Here is a 22289-nt window from a genome sequence, read left to right on the forward strand (position 1 = left end):
AATATGAAGATATTTGTAAGTTTGATGGTGAAAATCATAGTTATTTTTAGTTTCAAAAAAAAATCATTGTTATTTTAGAGATGTATTTGTATATGTTATTTGACAGTGACAAATAGTTTAAAATATATCAATAATAAGCATTAGTTTGAGATACACGTGTGTTTTTCTCCTTCATGTTTCATTAAAATGAAAACTGCTGGAAATATCATAAATTGGATGTCATTTTAGAAAAAAAACATAAAAAAGTATTTATAAAATTATACTTTTAAAATTTTTAAATTATAGAAAATATTTTTGTTTTAAAATTTATAATATATATTAGAATATAATAATATATACAGCTTACTATTTCTATTATTTTAACTTAAATTTTTTATTGAATATTTTTTTTATGTTTATACTTCCATAACCGTCTGCACATGCGAACGTCTCTGGATACTTTCATAACTGCCCGCAGTTACGAATATAGCCGGAACTGGGTTTTGATTCTAAGAGTTTCGGAACAGTTCGAAACGACTGAAACATTTTTTATGATTTCTTCAAAATGTCAATAACTAATATATATCAACTATAAATTATGTGTTTGCTGGTGATACCGGAGAAATCTGCTGCAATTTCAGTGTTGCCAAAAATTCAATTTCAGTGAGGCTGTAACAGAAAGTAACGGGCTTTTATTTTGTTGTTTCTCAGCGAATGGGCTTCACTAAATTTTGGTATTGTTCTATTGCTCGTGTTTAAATAGTATTTTTTTTTGGCATCGTTTTTTTTTTTTGTCAACATTTTTAGCATCGTTTAAATAGTATTATATACTACTATCTTGAGCTATATTTATAACAAAAAGTTGGTGGCACAAAATAATTAAAGAACTGGTGCTATAATTTGACCGTAAACCCAGTAAAATGATAGGGGGTTAGACTATTTGCTTGTTTGAAATTGCACGGGATAAACTCTGTATAAACAAATTATTTTTATTTAATATTATTTATTTTACATTTTTGCATATTATGAAATTACAAATAATAAAATATATTAAATCATTTGTTATTATGTATATAATTAAATTAGCACAACAGCATAAATAAAAGCAATCATTTTTATTTATTTACAATTATTTTTGAACAAAATTTAATTTACAATCGTCTTATGGTCAATAAATCTAAATAACCACTTGTATATATTTTTATGGTATATAATTAAATTTAAAAGTGATATTAAAATTGATATACAATATATATTTAAATATGCATATATTAAATGAAACATCCTAATCATATGGGTTATTATTATATGTTTCTTTTATAGGAAAATAAATAAATTATTCATAACAAAATTTTCAGTGTAAATTTTAATAATTTCAAAATTTATTATCATTCTTTAAAATTCATTGCAAATTTTGAAATTAAAATATTCATATATTTTATATGGTATATAGTTTAATATATATATATATATATATATATATATATATATATCTTATTTTCTATATATGATTTTGTAATCATTTGTATCTTATTATAATAAAATTCTTAAACAATTGATCAATTTAAAATTTTTATTATTTATTAGTAATAACAAAATTAAGAGCCACATAAAAAGAAACATTTATATATATATAATATATAAATATATTATCTTACATATATTTTTATATAAATAATATATCAATATAAACACAGTATGATAAATGTTGAAAAGTACAAAATATATAGCACCGTATATTTTAAATTGTATATACAACAGTTTTATTATACATTATCATAAACCTTGATCCCTAAAAAATAACAATACATTTTTGCGGATATATAAATCATATTCTAAAAATATGGATGATACAATTGATTGTTTACTAGATAAAACAAAACTACTTAATAAAACTATAAAATATTGTGTTTAGAAATGTTGTATTAAAAATTATTGAAACAAATAAATTTAAAAATATATTATCATATATACAAATAAATATTTATTTATAAAATATAAAAACAAATATGCGGGCAGGTGCACGCGCATACGTGGATCAAACTCTATTCTATCTATATTATCAAAACAGAAGTACAAAAGTAAAATATCTCTTAGTTTTTCAATTTATTTACAATGACATGTTACTAAAATTGTTAATTAACTTTAACCTACCTTTTACGATTATTTATCTCTTTCTATTTAATTAATATATTTCTAAAATTAAATTCTAACTAAAAATCATGGTAGCAATAATTAATAAACCTAGCTTTTAGAATTATTTATTTTTCCTATTTTATTTAATATACATGTTTGGAAATAATTAATAACCAGCTTTAAATAGTTAATCAACAATATTGATTTAGAAGATATATAATTATATAATTATATTTTTATTATTTGTTAACAATAACTAAAATAAGAGCCACAAAAGAATGATTTATGTAATATACAGATTAATATAAAATATATTATATTACATATATTTTTATATAAATAACAGTCCAATATAAATTTAGTATCATAAGTGCTGAAAAAAATAAAACATATAGCACCATATATTTTAAATACTATATAAAACAATTTTAATACATTATCATAAAATTTTGGTCCGTAAAAAACTAAAAATACATTTATGCGGATATGTGGGTCATGTTCTATGGATGATACAATTGATGGTATACTAGATAAAACAAAACTATTTAATATAAACTATAAAAATATTATGTTTAGAAATATCATATTAAACAATCATTTAAACATGTAAATTTTAAAATATATTATCACATACAAATAAATATTTATTTATGAAAAAATAAAAAATAAATATCTGCGCGAATGTGCGGATCAAGCTCTAGTATATTAAAACTGAAGTACAAAACAATATTTATCTGTTTTTAATTGATTTCTTACATATTATTAATTTTAAAAACTAATATTAAGTACTTCATTTTCTTTTTTCAAATAATTCTGACATCATTTAGTACGAAAGTACAAAACTGAATTTACCTACTTCTTTTTTAAGTATTTTATTGCTTCTTCATTTTTTCACTTTTCCTTACTACTTCATTAATTGTATTTCAATAATTATTCGACATCATTTATTTTAGGGGTTAACCACAATAATTTATGGTTTGAATGTAATTGTTTCATTGTGAAAGAATTCAAACTGGTTAAGAAAAAAAAATTATTTAGACATGGCATGAGGTACCCACTCAACGATTTTTTATATCAGTTTTTTTGTTTTAAAATTAAACTCCATTAAAACATTATTCATTTTTGGACAAGGTCTGAGTCGGATCCTTGTGTCCGGGTAGGTTTGTATAAACCTAAAATATCCAAAATTTATGTGTGTTTATAATGTCATCAAATTATATGTAAGAAAAAGTTGAAATCAAAATTTGTACAAGTATGTGGTTTAAACTCTAGTTAAATAGTATCAAAAAGGAAATAAAAAGAACCACTATGGCAAATAATAAACTCATTTTGAATTTATATCATATTTTCTTTAAAATTATGAAAATCATTGGAGATGATTTTAGTACGTCAAAATTCACGTTCATGAAAGTAGTAATGTTTTGAAAGAAAAATAAAATACATATTGGGAGATCTCGGGGATTACAAGATCGCCCCGAATATATTTGGATGTAACTATTAGGAAATATATCATTAATGTATAAGTTAGGTTTCCTATTCTATTATGTAAAAAACTTGCTAGACAAGTTATGTAATTTGTATAAATAAGTCTATTGGCTAAGTTAATAAGATGAGAGAAACTATTATACTACTTAGGTTTCCTCCAAACTTGACATGGTATCAGAGCCAAAGATCCAATATCCTATGGGTTATGGTTTTGTTATTCTTTTCTAAATTAAAAAAAAAAAGAGTTTTCACGTTTGCTTTCAGTTTGGAATTTTATCTGTTGATTCTTTTTCTATTTGTGACAACGAGTTTGATTATCATAATTAAGCTTTTTTTGGTTTTCTTCTTCTTATTCTCTTTTGGTTTTGTTATTAAAAAAAAAAAAAAAGACGAGAGAACGTGGTCTCATACTACAAAAGAGGGCTACTTATAATTGATGACACTACGTGAATTATGAGCATGGATCTTTGATGGTCGGTTCATATTCACATTTGGAGTTTTACAAATCTTTATGACTATTAATCTACTACGAATTTGGTGGTAGTTACGAAGATGATTGATAATGACTTCAACGGGTATATACTGATCCGATGGAGTGATGAATTGATGATGTTGCTGCTGTAGACTTTGAGCATGAATCAGAAGGGTTCGTTCAGTTCACTTGGTAGCATGAGATTATGAGATACACAACTACTATAGTATTCTTCATTGAATCGATGATCGTGGCGAGGTATAAGCGCTATTGATGACCGTGACGAGGTATAAACGCTACTGATGGCCTTATGGTAGGGTATAAACACCATGAAGATGATTTGATGATTGTCCAATCTCATACGTGTTACCACGTATGAGCTTGCGGGAGGGTATTGAGAGATCTCGGGGATTACGAGATCGCCCCGAATATATTTGGATGTAACTATTAGGAAATATATCATTAATGTATAAGTTAGGTTTCCTATTCTATTATGTAAAGAACTTGTTAGACAAGTTATGTAATTTGTATAAATAAGTCTATTGGCTAAGTTAATAAGATGAGAGAAACTATTATACTACTTAGGTTTCCTCCAAACTTGACAATACAGAAACAAAAAACGAAGACGAAAAACAGTAAAAAGAAGGTAGTGCTTTCGAAAACTCTTCCATCGAATAAACGCAAAGGAGTGACAGCCGTTATTAATACCGCCTGTCGTACGTTCTTCCACAGACCTAACCACACACACAACACTCTCTCTCTCTTTGCTACCGACTTCCGAGACAAATAGAGAATTCTTGTAAAAGCTTTTACCTTTTAGAGGAAAGAACAGTGCAGATCTTAGAAGGATCCGAAGACCCACCACCAAAATAAACCAACTATAACCAAGTCAAAGTCTTATTTTTACCCACAAGACAAAAAGTTGAGTTCCAAAAACCCTTTTTATTCTATCTTCTCTCTTCTGTCCTTAGAAGAAGTCTCCAGCTTCGTTTGACCTGGACTGTCCCAGTTGTTTTGTTTGTCTTCATGTTCGTCTGTTTTGTGGCTTCTCTGAGATGACTTACGTGTTGGTACGTGGAGAGAGACAAAGAAGGAAAAGTAGAAGATGGGACATGACCATCAAATATTTCTTCTTCTTCTTGGTTGTCATGTTTCAGATATGCTTGTCCTCATCATCAGCTTCTGTTGATTCTCGTCGCCATTTCGTCTTCCGGCCGCCGAGAAAGACTCTGGTGTACGCAACGACGCCGTTTCGTGGGCCGTTGAACAGAGAAGAGTACATTTATGGAGACGACAAGAGAGTAGTTCACACGGGTCCCAATCCTCTCCACAACTGAACTAACTTTTACGAGCTATTATTATCCACTACTCTCCGCACCCACCCTACGAAGACTACAAGAAGACGCAAACGCTAGACGCCGATCAAGACCCAAACCTACCTTAGTGTAAAATCAAGAATGTCATAGATTTTGTAAGTTAGAATCCTCTTTTTGTATGTCATGGAGCATATAACCATTTTAGCTTTTTGTGTACGGTTAGTTCGGTTATGTAGAACTCTACTAATGTTAGTATTAAGAGTTTAAAGGTTACTCACCACTCATTCCTTAAATTTCATTTTCCGTTAAAATATGGTGTTTTTTGTTTGTTTTAATCAAGTCATGTAAAGGAGGAGATTATTTTATCTTATGTTCTACATAAATAAAGAAAAAAAAATCGAATTGGCTAAGTATTAACCAACGGATATAATGTGGTTGTGTTTCCTATAATCATCATTTGGTGTTTTAGCTCCAGTCCGTATTAATTTTCTTCATCTGCCTTCATGAATCCTTTTTTATTCAACATACACCTACCCCTAGCTACCAAATGAGTTAGTATGAATAATTATGAGTCTCAATAATTATCTCTATACTAGTATTACTAGAACCAATACTGGTACAGTGATTAGATCAATCAACTGCTCATCATGACTATTCATTTGACAAATCTGCAAAGTGCATAAAAGATCCTCCATGACTCCATCTTACACTTATGTATACAATTATAAAACTCAGCAATACATGTGTATGTCAAAGTGGTTTTTAGTATGAAAAAGTGTAATTTGACATTGTTACTAAAGAATTTGACATTTCGTACCAACCATTTACAAACATGGTCTGGGGGAACATTTTTCTTTTCTTTTTTTTTGCCACCATAGAACGTTAAGATACAATACATCTCCGGATTCAAACAAGATACAATAGTTATTATGAACAAGAATTGGATTTAAGGATTCAAATGGATAGTAGTATAATTAGATTGAATTCATTATTATTTTTAAATCCACTGAAGTTGTAAACATGTATAATGAACACTCCTAACAGATTAAATGTGATTTTACAACCCCTGATAAAAAAAAACTAAAAAAGTGAAATATCTTCCAAAAATGTTTAGTGAGAAATTAATGCAAAAATAAAGTTTACACATGATAAAGAAAATAGTTCTGTGACTTTATTCACAGCATCCATAATTTCTCTCTGACTAGATTCTATTTGAACTATTTTAAAATTTTATCGTCATCATTCATTATTTATGTCTACAGGTTTAAAATTTATGTCTAGTAAGTGGAGGAATTAAAGGGATTGAAGGACACCGGGGTAATATTAATTTGTAATATAAAGCATATACGTATGGAGTAGAGAAATGGTCAGGCCATGGCTGTGACGCTGTCCACCGTCTTAATTGCTCTCTGCCTCTTTTCTTTACCGTTCCCCTCTTCATACGCAGTCGCGTCAATAAATGTTCATAATCTTCTTTTTTTTTAAGATTTGGCACCGCTAGATAGATCAATTCAGAAGTGAGCAAGACTCCTTTCTAAATAAAACTTTGCAACCAAAACAGATAAACATGCCCAAGTCCAATACCATGTGGTCTACACACAACGTTTAGTTACAGTGTGTGTTTTTGTTAAAAAGGAATTAATGACATTATATATATGAAAAACATGCACTAATTAAGACAAAAATCAAATGTCATCTCAAGAAAAGGGGAAGACAAAATCGGTTCAAGAGTAGCAACATCGAGAGCCGACATGATAAAGATTGAAAACATGACGGAAACTTGAATTTTTAAGACCGGATTTGTTTTGTCAACCAACGGAGACCAATAACGTTAGGAACTCATCGTGAATTGTGTAAACGAGATTAAAATACAGTACTCATTTGGTTACATTTAAGTATTGAGCAACTTATACTTATAAATGTATCATCGCGACAGATAACGGTCTTAATTACGATGCTACTTTTATAGAAGTCCCAAAGATTCTGTAGCTATAAGTATCGGTCAAAGTCTCAAAGATATTCGTTCATAAATGCCCCCATTTGTTAATTAATTTCATAAGAATGTGTGTTCTTGTTAATTTCGGCATACAAGTAGCTAGGTCTCCAGCTCTTTTTCTTAATTGGGCGTAGAATTAATAAATATAGATACTAGTTAATGTTTTTTTAATAAATGTAATGAAGAAAAGTATTTACTCCGATTACAGTATTACTTTTTTATGTTTCATCCTAAGGGTTCAAATAGTACAGCATAAGTAGGGCTGTGTATTTTATCCATTAAATTTGATTCGTTTCGATTCAATCTGAAAATTTCGGATATCCGTAAATTTTCGAATCAAAGCAAATGCTAAAAATTAATATCCATTTAAATCGAAGCAAATCACAAATATTAAAATTTTGGGAAGCGAATATCCGATCCGAACCAACAATATATAAACACATGTATATCTTGATTATATTAAAAGAGTTAAATATAGAAAATTATATAATTCTAACATATAATTTGACAAATTCCATTCACATTATTACTTATATAAAAGTATTACATAAAAGGAAGAAATTTATTTTTGACAATTATAATTTTTTTCTTAAGTTTTATGTTATTATAATTGTTAACTAAATTTAAATAATTTATAAAATATGTAGATTCACTGCTTCTTTTAATTGGTATCATATATATCATGAAAAAATTATTTTACAAAACAAATTTGTATCAAAAATTTGAGATTATTTGTATTAATCAAAACAGATGAGATATCCGTAGATATCCGTAAATATCTGTAAATATCTATTTATTTTTTGGATATCTATTTTTCCAAATATCTGTATTTTTCCGAAGCAAAGCAAATCGAAAAATTAGATATCCATAACATACGAAGCAAATCACAAATACCTTCAAAAACCCGAATAACCGATCCGTGCCCATGCCTAAGCATGAGAAGTGCAGTTTATATATACATACAATTCTCCTAAATTAAAATCAACATTAAACATTTTCTGATTTTAAATAGAAAATAGCAAAAAATCTGCATGCATTTTGATATTTTTCTGTCTTTTACCCAAAAATGCAGAAAATATACATGCAGATTTGATCTTTATACTTTTGGTGTTGTTCATGTACTTTCTTCCTTTTTGATCAATAAATAATATTGTTAAGAACATTTAATTAAATATATTTGTCTGCTTTTATATTTTTGTTTTATTTTACTTACAACTCTAATAATACGGAAATTCTCATTATTTACGTATTTCTCCTTTTATTTTCATCATATAATTTTTTACATTACTTAAATTATTATATTTATATAATATGTATTTTAATAATATGTATTATGCAAATATATAGTAAAATAGTTTAAATATGTATACTATGAAAAAGAGATGCATTTCGTTTAATTCTAATGTTTTTATATTATGATTTAAAAAATGCAACAACATGGTTTTAGCGTAATATTTATTGTTATTTATATTTTATCTTTGAGAAATTGTTAAAAATACCACAAGTTAAGTACCACTTTCCAAAAATATCAACAATAAAAAAAATATACTAATATTTGGGTTTAAGATTTAGTGATTATTGTTTAAGATTTAATATTAAGGGGTTGAGGTTGGATTTATAAATGTTCTATAAATATTGAAAAATTAGTTTAGTTTGTTTTATCACAAATTTATGGTATTTGTGAAAATAATCAATCATTAATGGTAAATTTGAAAAGTGATATCAAACTTTTGGTAGAATTTAAATTTTCCCTTTACTTTTATATCTTATGTGTTTTGATATATTTTATTGTAATTTTATTATTTAAATATATAATTTTCCTTTTTGAATTGTTTTTAGAGTTTAAAACTCTAATAATTATTTGATTTACATGATCTGTATGATCTGCATCTCTCACTTGATTTGCATAATGTGCACCGTTTGAACTGTTTGCATTCCAATGCACATATTTAATAAAATTTCTAATTTTGTCCTTATTTTCTAATTTATTGATTTAATAAAACTAAATAAATTTATATTAAATAGGAGTAAAACCGAAAGTTTGACAATTTAGTTAAATTTTCTTAATCAATGTGAAATTTTTTTAAACAAAACATATTATAAAACAGAGTGAGTATCAAACTTCATCCATTATTAATTTTTTTTATCTATTGTATTTTTGTAAATGTCAAATGGTTGTACACATCTAAATGCATTTATCCTATATTGTTTCAAATCTAGTTTCTTTAATATATTTTAATACATATTTTGCATGTAAAATACATATTTTCAAACATATCCCATTTTTTCTGTGATAATTGTATAGAGTTATCATATTTGTACTGGGATAATTGCTTCAGCCCAGTAGAGCAGCAACACTGGGCCCAACCCATGTTCGACCCAATAATATCTCAGCGTAGAAACAGAAACGAATTAAACCGGCCGACTGTTATGATTGGAAGAGAATATGCCTTTGGAGTCGAAGAAGAAGATTCGTGACTCATCATATCTCTCTCTCACTGTCACCTTTCGTCTTCTTCTCCCAGCTTTTTCTCCCTGTTTACAACAACTCTCATCCCCGTTTCGTTCGTTTCACGATCGTCATCAATCGCAAGGTTTGTTCTCTGCTCTTATTTCTCTTTGATCGTCGTCTCTTTTCGAATTTGAATCTGTGCAATGCTTTCCTGATCAATTTTATGTGATGAATCGGAATCTAGATAATCCATGAACTATTGGCCATTAGCTGAAAAAAAAGAAAAAAAAAGAAGTTAAATCTCTCTGGCTAGCTGTTTACAGTTGGAGTAGTCTAAATTTAGGAGGATTAAAAACCTAATTTGTTATCTGGCACAATACAGTTTCAAGATGAACAGATTGTTGGTTTGGTTGATTGCAAATCAATTTTGAATGTTCCTAATGATGATTTTTGTTTGTTTGTTTGTTTCTTGTGGTGATCATAGCAGCAGCTGAATCAATCAGTAGCAACAAGCCAAGGCTTAGACCAGCAAAGTCCTTTTGCTGGCTAAGTTTTAGGTTTTGCGTTTGTGATCTTGAAAAAAGAAAAAAAAAAGATTCCACATGAGCCCTCAAGGTGTATCCAAGACTAGCAAAGCCCTTGAGGGTATCCATGGGGTTCATGTGGTCTCTCATTCCCCTTTTGGATTCGAGAGTATCAGCCAAGTATCTAGCTTTGAATCCTCAGATGCAGGAACAAAACAGAGTCTATTCATTGAGTAAGTTTATCGTCTAAATAATGAATTTTTAAACATATTGAGATATGTTGTTATCTGTGTCTGAGGTTAGATATTTGATTCCTTTTTTTTTCATCTTCTGCAGACGTGTCTGGCAACAAAGACCACCATGCCTAAGACCTATCCATTGCTGCATCCACGGTATATTCTTATAATTAACATCTTTGTTCTTTCCTTGCCCTTTGCAGATCATTAAGTTGTTTCAATCCATGTGTGTTAACACATTCACAGGTGATCAGAGTCTCTTAGAAACAGCTGCTAATGTAATCACATCGCTCCCTTTCATTTTTCTCGGTATGCAAACCCCAAGGTAATCATCCTTTCTTGTTTCATCTTATTTCAGATCAAAGAATCGTAGTCTTTCTAACCAAATCAGCGATATATAGGAAAAACCTTAACATGAAGGTGTATGCAAACTCCTTGATTGGAGTTGGAGTCGCTTCGAGTTTATATCATTCTTCGAGAGGGAAGCTGAGGAAGTATCTAAGATGGGCTGATTACACAATGATAGCCACAGCGACAGTAGTAAGTCTTTTTACACATATTTAACATGCCTAGATGCTAAAGTTGTGGAAGACTAATTATAATAAAAAATTTACAGTGTCTATCAAGGGCTCTTAGGGAAGAGAATCCAAAGTTCTTGATGGCTGCATCAGCTTTGGCTCTACCCTTCCAGCCTCTCGTGGTTTCAGCCGTTCACACCGGAATGATGGAGGTAGCATTTGCGAAGAGAGCCTTAAAGGATCCTGATTTGAAAACGGCTCATAACGTACACAAGATGTCTACGTTGTTGGGCGGAGCTTTGTTCATAGCTGACGATCTTTTCCCTGAAACACCATTCATTCACGCCGGTTGGCATCTTGCTGCAGCCATTGGCGTTGGGACTTGCAATAAGCTTCTTCAGTAGTTCCACGATACCAAATATATTTATCGTGTAGTTGTGGAACTACTGCCATATTCTTGGTTCAGAGAAACCACGGTTTCACTGAGCTGAGCTTATTAATCAGCCGACATAACTAGTTTACTTTGTAGTCTTCTTATCTTCAATGTATCATATGATGTATGGAACCAAAACAAGTCGCTTGTAATCTTTAGAGAGCCAGTACTTTTGCTTTTCTTTCTCTTTTCTCTATATTCTCCTTCTTGGATTCTTCAATGTATGGAACCAAAACAAGTAGCTTACTAGCTTGTAATCTTTAGAGAACCAGTACTTTTGCGTCTCAGTCTGTCTTAGAACATCTGCATTGGAGAGTTTGTCTCTCAACAATTAATTGATTTCAAAAAGTAGAAGTATAATATAGAGAGAATAAAGTCGATATGTTTTTTTCCTTTAATTCTTCTCTAAAAACGTTTGATAGAGACTGCTTGGTCTCTCAACATCCTTTTTTTTTCTCGGAAAGATTTTGATTAGAAACTGAAACATACAAACAAAGATGGGGGTTTATAAAACTCCGTGAATCTTAAGCCGGCAGACGACATGAATGTCTCCGGAGTCTAAAGCCCACACATGGGAGATAATTTAAAAACGATAATCACAAACACCACACAAGAACGAATCAAAACTGGCAAGTTAAACATAAAGGATCAAAATAGCTGAAAGCTTAACAGAAACTACAAAAGATAAGATAAGTACGACTGAAACCGGACTTCTCACTTCACCCTCGCCACAGCATGTCATTGGGCTGTCGAAGCCGTGAGTTCCCTCCAGAGCAATCAAAACCCGCTTTAACAGAACAGCCGTAGACATTATTGAGCCATCCAAAAGAAAAGCGGCAGTAAGATTCCTGCCAAACCACAAATAGGAAGATCCAGCATCTACAAAGGAAAGGGGTCACAAACAAACCATCTAACTCCATACCCGAACCGGTTACAACAGATCAAGGTAGACTGGTAGGGGATCTGTAAGAGACGAACCGAAAAAACTGTCGATTGAGGTGAGAAATCTCAAGAGCGTCAATTACAAGACCACTCAGGCATCTTCGAGAGAGAGAATATACAAAATCAAAACAGAGCTTCTAGGAGAAAGAACCAGAGGACCCGAGTGACCACAACCCAAACCAATCAGCTAAGAACCAAAAACGCCTTGTCAAAAGGACATACAAAGACAGCCGGTCCACATCGGAGAGAAAGAAAGAACAGAACCGTAGCTATCACCGCATAGAACCTAGATGAAAGTGCACAGATCCGCCAAAAAGATAAATAAAATACAAAAGGAGACCGGTTCCAGTGCTAAGAAAACCGCCAGAACCAGAGAAAGATGATCAGATCTGAGGTCTCTCAACATCCTATTCCATTGTTTAAAATAATACCAGTCATTTTCATTTATATTTTCAGACAAATATAATTTTCTAGATATTTTCAAAATCTGTACAAAGTTTAATAAGTTTTTCATGTTTAAAAATTTTATAAAACTGTTTTCACTATAATGATTTTAAGATCTTTGCCCATATATGTAATATTTTGAGGTTTTTGCTTTATGAGTAAGATTGTAAAGAGTTTAAGGTTCAGTAGTACTAGAATTTAGTAGGATTATAAAATCATTAAAATTTAAACTTTTTGAATAATTATAGATTTTGTCACTATATAATTATTAAATCAGTAACATAATATTAAATCAACTAAACCAATAACCATAAAATTTTAAAAAAAATCAACATATCATTACGAATTTAGTTCCCACTAACCAACCCTTTACTAAATAGGAATGTTTAATCTTACATAATCATGAACTATTGATAAATTTTATATCCAACTATTTATTCTCATTATTTAAGGAGATAATTATTTTATTTTTATAATTGTATCTAAACGATATTATTTAAACATGATCATCTTTATTTTTTGCATCTACTACTAATTGGTATATTATTATTTTTGCCATTGGATTTATTTTAAATATACAAACTGCTATTTTTTTAACTAAGAACTAATAATATTGAATTTTGTAACGTCCACCCTCTTCTCGCCTCGCAGCCCACTTCTATCGTATACATATAATAATACTCAACAATTACATAATGCATTTGAGTGTGTGACAATAAAATACTACTATATGAAAATGATCGACTAATATTAACATAAACGCTAATTAATCATATTCTTAATGTTTGATGCGAAAATATGCCATTTTCATTCATATTAATTAATGATTGATACACTTTTATTCATATTCTTTATATATATACTAAACAAAAATATTTAAATCCAGTTCACACACTGGGTTTAAAGGGTAACAGTTTCAATATACTAAAACAGAAAAATAGAAATCGGTCCACTAGAAAATTCAATGTATAAATATTTTTTGGTTCCTTGGCATAAAAATAATTCAGTTCATGGTTCAGAAAAATTAACCAGTTCATTATAATTATTTTATCAATATATAGAGGCTTGCTGGTTCAGTGTAAATGTATAAATATTTTGAATGTTCAAAAATATTTTAAATCTATTCTACTAAATCAGGATCATGACCCATTGATAAATATTATGCTCAACTAATTTTTTTTTATTGAAAAATGCTCAACTAATTATTTTCATGTTTTACTCTTTCAAAAATGAATATAACTCCTTACATTATGTAAAAGCATATAATATTATGGTTTTAAAGTTAAAAAAAATGTAACTCCCTATTTACTACAAAAAGACATAACTCCCTATTTCTTTGTAAAATAGCAATTTAATAACCACATATTACTTCTAAAATCAGCATTAATTATATTAAAACTGTTTTTTTTTCTTTTTGACAGTTTTTACACAGTCCTAATAATAATGCTATATATAATTTTTATTAAATTATTTAAAACTTAATTTTATCTTATATTACTCTACTCAAATCCGTCCATGTATGATTCAAATCTGTTTACAGTGGTATAAAAGCATTTCAACTTAAGGTTTGTCATAATATTTAACATATATTTTTAGCAACAATACAATTGAACACCAGTTTTTCAAAAAATCATTATCACACTACAACAACATAACTTACATCTCAGCCCAAAGTTTTAGATTTATTCAACCAAAAATTAATTTATTCAGATTTTAAAATATTTTACATAGACATTAAGTTTATCAATTAACAAAGCACATGATATCAAAATAGGGCTTAAGAGAGGGTTTAAGTGAACTTTTAATAGAAATAAATATTCATATAAACTTATTTAGCTGAATGGATTTTAAATAGATTGTTCGATTAAAAAGTAATTATCAAATGTGGTTTTACTTAAAGTTAGTGAAGACCATATTAACCCATTTACATATATTATATTTATATATATATAACAGAATAAATTTAAAATATATATTTTTCAAACATTTTTCAAAAAAAATATTCGGCTTTTGGTGTGGGTTGGATTTGTATTGGTTTTCGGATATAACACTTTAAGAATCATTCGAATATATAGGTCATGTCTAATAGAGTATGAGACTTTGATTTTCGGGTTGATTCCGAATCAGTTTTTGTACGAATATTTTTAACTAATTATGTTATGTAACTATTAAAAAAATATAATATGTTGTAAACTTTAGGAATAAAGTTTAAGAATAATTTCTAAAATGCACATGACACAAGTGTATAGTTATGCAACTTGACATATTTAATATAGTTATCAAAAATTATATTAAATTAAATTAATATTAAACACAAATATGATTACAAAAAATAACATAAATATAAAAATTAAATTTTTCAAATGACAGATCAGAATCTAGTAATCATTAAATAGTAACATAATCTTAAATCAACTAAACCAATAACCATAAAATTTAATAAAATTCAACAATTATTATGAATTTAGTTCCCACTAACCAACCCCTTAAGCTTTGATCCCACTAACCAACCCCTTAAGCTTTGATACCAAATGGGAATGTTCCATCTTACGGACGCCGATAATAGATATAGTAAGAAGAATACACATTACTACTCAAATCAGTTCCGAATCTAGAGCTAATAATGTTGGTTTGGGAAGTACGTAGATTTGTAAACTTGTCACTTTTGATCCAATTACCTTAACCAGGATGATATAAACTATCTGATAGAACCGGAGGAAAATAGTAAACCGGATCAAGGTCTGTTAAATAAAACAAAAACAGTTAATGGGTCCCAATATAAGTCCACTTTGATTGCAAAAGCCGAAAGGCATGGATGTATTGGAAGAGTGGCCACCAATAAACATAGACATTTGGGAAATCTGGAGTCATGCATGCCAACTATAACTTGTTAGTTATATCGCACACAATGCGTGGAGTATATATCTACCATTCGAAAAATTATATAAATCTATAAAGCTAAGAATAAAACTTTATAATCTATTAAAAGAAAAACTGAAGTGTGTGTTTAGTTATAGTGATATTATTGTATTATATGCATTTTCTAAAGTGACCATCTTTAAATTTTATTCATTAAAATTATATGTTATGATAATATGTTTAATTGCCTTAATGAATATGATATTGTAATTGGTCAACTAGGGTCTTTAGCTTATTTCCCTAAAGTTAGCTAGACCTAATATATTTTGTGAGACACATGAATAAACTCAGAAGTCCAATCAGAGACACTTATGTAATATATTTGTTAAATAATCAACTATATTCAACTATGTTTTTTTGTATTCAACTATGTTACATTAGTTAAATTAATATAATTATTTAAACCATAGTTTCCGGAACTTTCAAGAAAAAATGTTAGAGTATTCATGCTTTAGATGGTATATTATTAGGTTTCAGATATTAAACAACATAGTAGTACTTTTTATAATTAATACGGTATTAGTTAATACGTTTTACTACATTTACAACAAGATCTATTTAACCTTAGACCATTCTCGTTTTTTCCTAAGATTATTGTCTTCGTAACGCTCAACGCAAAACAACACTTCGGCCACCCGTTACTGTCTCACCTAAAACTCTACAAAATATCCGTAAATTTAAGTTAAAAGAAAAAAAAATATCCGTAAATTTTAATTCGAGAAGTTATCTATTTTTATTAGAAGTAAAAAGTCTGGATAACCATAATTCTACGAAATAAAAGTAAACCACAAATATTAATATTATGAACGGATATCAGATCCATTATATGCATATTTTATATATTTACAGCATTTTTATTTATTAAATTTATTAAATAGTTTATTAGAATTTAAAATATTAGATAAGTTTTTATTTTTATAATAAAATGTTATAATTTTGAATTTTTATTTATTTTCTAATTTTTATTTTACTTTTACGGATCGAATCGGATATCCAGACAAAAATTTAATTTTTTTATCAAAACAGATTAGATAATTGATTATTAAAACAAAACAGATTGGATCACGAATATCTCCAAAAATCTCTTCCATCCAATACCATAATGAATTCTACAACTCGGAAATTAAAAACTGGTAAAACACGTAATAATTGATCATACGAATATGATTTGACCTAACAACCCTAGTCAAACCCATTTCGTCCGCCAATTACAGGTAAATACACCTCTTTATTTAATTATATTCCTTAAAAAAAAAATACTATCAGCTTACACTGCCATTTGTTATTTTCATTTATTTTGGTTTCATTCACCAGCTTAAGACTTTTATCTTTTGTCGTGTTTTGGGACTTTCTTTGAAATTTGATAATTCTATGAGGCTTAATTCCTTATTCCACGCTTTATAACAAAATCTTTCTCCTTTGTCTGGCTTTTTCTCCTTTGCTCTCTCACATGTGTATATACACACAAAAACACATACACACACTCACATTTCTATTATCATATAATACTTCAACTTTACCTTTCTCTTCCAAAAAAACTATTTTCTCTTCATCAAATTATATTTTGATCATTCCAGCTTTTCCTCATCCTCTCCTCTATGGCCGTCTCACCTAATTCAAGCTTCTTAGAATTAACAATATCAATTCCAAGCTTCTCTCCATCTCCTTCACTCCCTTCATCTGGTAAGATCCAACGATTAATCTTAAAATCATCTGTTTTATATGTATGATGTAGATTTTAAACAGTTATTTCTATGAAAAAAATATCTAAATCTATATTTTGGTAGGTGACCACATGGTGAGAGATTTGGACATAAATCAAACTCCAAAGACGGAAAAAGATCGCGAGTGGATCATGATCAGTGCAACACCGCATGTCTACGACGACGAAGACGGCAACTCTGGTGGCCGACGGCGCAAAAAGCTCCGTCTAACCAAAGATCAATCGCATATTCTTGAAGAGAGTTTCATACAAAACCATACCTTAACCCATGTAAGTATAAATCATAAAATTTGATGGTTCCGTATATGTTTTGTTTACGTTGAAAAAGGAGAAAGAGAGATGGAAAAAGAAAAAGAGAGAGAGGGAGAGAGAGTAATATTTTCATGATCAAGTCTGCTGATTATGTTTTGGTTGGATGATGATGAAACCACAGAAACAGAAACAAGAATTGGCCACTTTTCTGAAGCTTAGTCAAAGGCAAGTTGAGGTGTGGTTTCAAAATCGAAGAGCAAGGTACGTACTTGGATCTACCGCTTTCATATGTATTGCATCATTTGTTATACACACATATATATATATTATATATATATATATAATAATAATGAGGATAAAGGGCTTGTATATCTTATACGGTGAGGCATGTTATATGTAGGGTTTTGGAATTAGAATTTTGGTGATTACAGGATATATGTTAATTAATGAGAGTGCGTTGACAGAATATTTATATATAAAGGGATCGTGTGCGATCGTTACTTAGATTCTCAACATCATTCACCATATATACAATAATAGTTTTAGAAAAATCTAGTAAAGTGTAAAGGATCTCTTTTTATCCAAGTGTTTCACGTTGATTCCCACATCTATAGTTATCACGCATTTTATGCGACACATGAAAAGCCCGTACTCTTATTTATGTGACTACGTGTCTATATATAAATGTCCCGTGATTAAAAATCAATATATAGATATAGAATCTAATAAATGCATCAACAAGAAAAAAGCGATAGGGAACATAAGGGACAAAGTTAAAAACAATGAATGATGTGTTTTTTATTTTCAGCCATCGTTGGCCAGACTATAATTATGATGTTTGTTTCACATAGTTATAACTTATACATATTTCTTTAATGAAACATAAACTTGCACACTGATCACATACCTTTTTATCATTGTTTTTCTATATCAGTGTTTCCCTTTATGTCTATATATTTCATGTCATATATTCATGATATATGCATAATAAATCACATGAATGTGTGTATATATGTATATATTTATATACGTACATTTGTACATAGTGCATGCATATATAGTATATGGATACATGTTGCGTGGCTGTTTGTTCATGGAGTCCATAACCGGGCACGAATGTGAATTTGATGCTTGCCGCCCTCAAAATGTTTCCATTTCAGTTTCACAAAAACTTTCGTGTTCTACCGTTATTTTTTTTTGTCAAACTATCATTATTTTTTAGTTTCATAAAAACATAACCAGAAGGTTCTAACGTTTTTGCTACCAAAATATTTTTAATTTCCCAAATTAAAATATAAAAGGTATTTAGTAAAAACGTTTTAGTAGTTTTGAGTCTTGGTCTAAATAAAGTTTTAGTAGTATGTGTGCATGGAAAAGTATCAATAAGAAAGCACTTGTGAAACAACAAGAGTGTGGATTTTAGCAAAAAAAAAGAACAACAAGAGTAGGAAGCACTTTCTAGATTAATATGATTTATGACGAGATGATCATACGTATTGGCATTTGTCAATCAGGCAATAAAATCACTTATGACTTATATAGTATCACATGTGATCACATAGTTCACAAACGTATATAAACATATAGCTATAGCAAAGGTCGGTTGAATGGTCTCACAAAAGTACTAAACTTTTCAAACACCAACCTCGTTAAGCGTGCATTAAAATATTTCAGCCTATGGATAGATATCGTTGTTATAGGATAATACCTAGAAACTATAAATGACGTAAGCAACTTTAAAGTATGATCATACAAATTTTTATATAGGAGTAAGCTCAAGCATACGGAGATGGAATGCGAGTACCTAAAGAGATGGTTTGGGTCACTGAAGGAGCAAAATCGACGGCTACAAATAGAAGTTGAAGAACTACGAGTTCTAAAGCCAGTATCCACCTCGGTTTTAACCATGTGTCCTCGATGTGAACGTGTGACCGCTGCAGCAGATCATGACTCTAATGCCGTGAAGGAGGGAACAGCTCCGAGAAGCCAGTCACGGATGACAATTTCCTCTTCCTCTACCCTGTGTTGACTGGCTCGGTCAAAAGTCAAAGATTGAAACGCCTGTTTAGGTGTAAAAAGTAAAGATTTGATGATGGTTAGGAGGATCTTGTTCATAATTCTCTAATTATTTATTACACCAATGAGCCAAGGGAATTATTTAATATTAGTTTTATAGCTTTTCATGTTTTTCTTTTGTATGAAACTTTTTTTGGTAACTTCTTATTTCAAAGACAAATTAACTATAATAATTTAAAGTTGAAAATCCGTGTACTGTGCGGGAATATGAATTTAGCTAGTAATTGTTAATGAGAAAAAATAGATAGATTTAAACCAATACATCTTTCAGATTCAAAACCACATGATAAAAAAGATTTTTCGTGTGCGTCGGATTGAATAGATGTTGGGTGTTTTTTCTATGTCAATACGACGAAAGTATAATACTGAATGCGAAACTAGATATATTAGTCGTTTCTAAGGAAAAAAAATCAAACTAATAGGTACATTGGCAAGTGGCAAAGCAAAACAATATCTCACTGTAGACAGATTGTTAAAACATCAAATATAAACGTCATCGTTATTTGACTTCCACAAGTCTCAAATAAGGCTGCAATTTATTCTTTGATGTAAATAGGTTATCCCATTCTTTAATCTGTATACCGGTGGAGTCATTCACCTAATTCACCTGATGTTTCATTCCAAATAATTTTTATTTCTTTACTTCAGGTGGCATTGATCAATTATTTTTTTCCATCTTAAGATTATATTGATAAAAGGTCCAAGGCCAACATATTGTAGGGCCGACACCCCCAACAACATAAGCCCAAAAAATACACTAGATAGCACAGACAAAAATACCCAACGGGCTTAAAGCCTATATGACCTAGAAAATCCAACCATACCGAATGACAGATACGCCGGGAGAGAACGCCACATGTGTCCATCTTCCTCGAGACCTGAACACGTGTCATCCGATCTCTTTCCACACCGTCACCGCGGCGGATCCTCTTCCAGAGGGTACGGCCGATATCCACCAGCCGTCGCAAGCCTCGGAACCAATCAACTGACTTCTCGCTTCCATCGAAGCCTGAAACTGAAAACGCTTCGCCCAACATTTTTCTTTTAAAATCAAATCATCGGAGAGTTCTATCGGATCTTTACCCAAGATCTCATCCCGGGTCCTCGTGTTTCACTTCTTCCCCATTACCACTTTCTTCACTGGAGAACATCTATCAGGAACTCGAAATCTCATCCGGATCTGAAACCAAACCTCACACACAAAACACCAAACAGAGAAAAATCGGAGCATAATAGAGTCTCCACCTAAAACACATCCTAAAGCCGACCGTTCTCCTTTAACAAAAAAAAAACCACGATGGAATCTAAGCCGACTGTCCACCGTAAAGAAGGTGCGACGACGGAAACAAAGAGATCCACTCGAAATCCGAAAAAACAAAGCTTAGAAAACAGGGAAATGTCGCCGGACCGATGGTGGCTGTAGAAGCCCACACCGTCGACCGGAAAGACTAAAGACAACGGGCTTTTCTCTCTACTTTCTCTCTCTCTTTTTTTTTAAGTGAAAGTTTTCTCGGCATTGATCAATTTTCAATGTCCTTTTTAAAATAAATGCTTTTTGATTTTTAGCATGTTGACACTAACCGTTTGTGTTAAGTTTATCTCAGCCCAAATCTCATAGTTAACTATTTGACGGAGTAAATCATATCAAGTTTCACGAGTTTATAATACATGCATTCATATTTTCGAAATGAAAGCATGCATTACATGATGGATGCATATCTGCATGATATATGCCCCCTAGCCTAGATGACAAGTCCACTGAGGGCCGTCACTTGTCTGTCATAGATGAGTTGGACGACCTTTTTACATTACATGTTTAGTCAATTACTAAATCAGTATCAGTAAACTAAAAAAGGATTTTGATTTTTCTTCTTGAGAAATATGAAGATATAGACTTTTAAATTTGGTTACCACTTACCAATAAATTATAATAATAATAATCTATATTGTTTTAAATTTTTTGTTAGGATCTGAAATCGGTATCTTTGGAGCAACGTCGTCAAACAACCGATTTGGGTTTTCGTGGGCAATAAATAATATTCTTAAAAATAAGCCCAATGGGCTACATTTTAGCAAACATGAAATGAAATCTTCACAATATATTACTTTATGAATTCGAATATCACTGTCTAAATTTGGTAAAATGATACTATAGTTTTTTTGGGTCGAATGATACTATAGTTTCTGGCTGCAAAAAATCAACAACAAACATGTTTACTAGGGTCTGGACCGTCTGGTAGACACTACAAAGCGCTATTGATTATTAGCTATTCTTTCATTTATTTTAGAAAACATATTATGTATTTTTATAACTATTTTGTTTTCCTGTTGAGAACATTTGAGACATAATCCACGTGTTTAAAGAAGTTATTAGCATCTTTAGTGT

The 22289-nt window shown here is 30.1% G+C and overlaps 3 protein-coding genes and 1 long non-coding RNA gene across 5 annotated transcripts; 3 read left to right on the forward strand and 1 right to left on the reverse strand.

The window, feature by feature from the left end:
• The first annotated feature begins 3157 nt into the window (after nucleotides 1-3157).
• Nucleotides 3158-5672, forward strand: LOC108846339 (CLAVATA3/ESR (CLE)-related protein 17-like). Its single transcript, XM_018619567.2, has one exon. It carries the CDS (start codon nucleotides 5128-5130, stop codon nucleotides 5407-5409), a length of 282 nt encoding a protein of 93 aa, XP_018475069.1. The 5' UTR covers nucleotides 3158-5127; the 3' UTR covers nucleotides 5410-5672.
• A 4145-nt stretch (nucleotides 5673-9817) lies between these two features.
• On the forward strand, nucleotides 9818-11831 carry LOC108844204 (uncharacterized). Of its 2 annotated transcripts, none has more exons than XM_018617426.2 (6): nucleotides 9818-9978; nucleotides 10324-10593; nucleotides 10697-10752; nucleotides 10843-10921; nucleotides 10998-11136; nucleotides 11213-11831. In XM_018617426.2, exons 2-6 carry the CDS (start codon nucleotides 10439-10441, stop codon nucleotides 11516-11518), a joined length of 735 nt encoding a protein of 244 aa, XP_018472928.1. In that variant the 5' UTR covers nucleotides 9818-9978; nucleotides 10324-10438; the 3' UTR covers nucleotides 11519-11831. The 2 variants fall into 2 exon arrangements, with proteins under 2 accessions (XP_018472928.1, XP_018472929.1); XM_018617427.2 differs by having other exon boundaries at nucleotides 9822-9978; nucleotides 10321-10593.
• Nucleotides 11832-12003: 172 nt separating this feature from the next.
• On the reverse strand, nucleotides 12004-13067 carry LOC108844437 (uncharacterized). Its single transcript, XR_001948452.2, has 2 exons — nucleotides 12470-13067; nucleotides 12004-12395 (listed from the first exon to the last, which is right to left on the reverse strand). It is a non-coding gene; the product is annotated as an uncharacterized LOC108844437 (long non-coding RNA).
• Nucleotides 13068-17250: 4183 nt separating this feature from the next.
• Nucleotides 17251-20008, forward strand: LOC108846125 (homeobox-leucine zipper protein ATHB-X). The gene is made up of 4 exons (XM_018619334.2): nucleotides 17251-17535; nucleotides 17640-17845; nucleotides 18009-18088; nucleotides 19595-20008. Exons 1-4 carry the CDS (start codon nucleotides 17451-17453, stop codon nucleotides 19854-19856), a joined length of 633 nt encoding a protein of 210 aa, XP_018474836.1. The 5' UTR covers nucleotides 17251-17450; the 3' UTR covers nucleotides 19857-20008.
• Nucleotides 20009-22289: the final 2281 nt, after the last annotated feature.

This window comes from Raphanus sativus, chromosome 9 (assembly GCF_000801105.2).
Source record: "Raphanus sativus cultivar WK10039 chromosome 9, ASM80110v3, whole genome shotgun sequence".
Classification (NCBI taxonomy): Eukaryota; Viridiplantae; Streptophyta; class Magnoliopsida; order Brassicales; family Brassicaceae; genus Raphanus; species Raphanus sativus.

What these genes read in the sequence shown, in the direction of transcription:
- LOC108846339 (XM_018619567.2), top strand. Translation starts at nt 5,128, where the DNA reads ATGACTTACGTGTTGGTACGTGGAGAGAGACAAAGAAGGAAAAGTAGA.
- LOC108844204 (XM_018617426.2), top strand. Translation starts at nt 10,439, where the DNA reads ATGAGCCCTCAAGGTGTATCCAAGACTAGCAAAGCCCTTGAGGGTATC. An exon ending in TATCCATTGCTGCATCCACG is followed by an intron (nt 10,753 to 10,842) that starts GTATATTCTTAT and finishes ACACATTCACAG; the next exon opens with GTGATCAGAGTCTCTTAGAA. An exon ending in TGATAGCCACAGCGACAGTA is followed by an intron (nt 11,137 to 11,212) that starts GTAAGTCTTTTT and finishes AAAAATTTACAG; the next exon opens with TGTCTATCAAGGGCTCTTAG.
- LOC108846125 (XM_018619334.2), top strand. Translation starts at nt 17,451, where the DNA reads ATGGCCGTCTCACCTAATTCAAGCTTCTTAGAATTAACAATATCAATT. An exon ending in TCCTTCACTCCCTTCATCTG is followed by an intron (nt 17,536 to 17,639) that starts GTAAGATCCAAC and finishes ATATTTTGGTAG; the next exon opens with GTGACCACATGGTGAGAGAT. An exon ending in AAAACCATACCTTAACCCAT is followed by an intron (nt 17,846 to 18,008) that starts GTAAGTATAAAT and finishes ATGAAACCACAG; the next exon opens with AAACAGAAACAAGAATTGGC.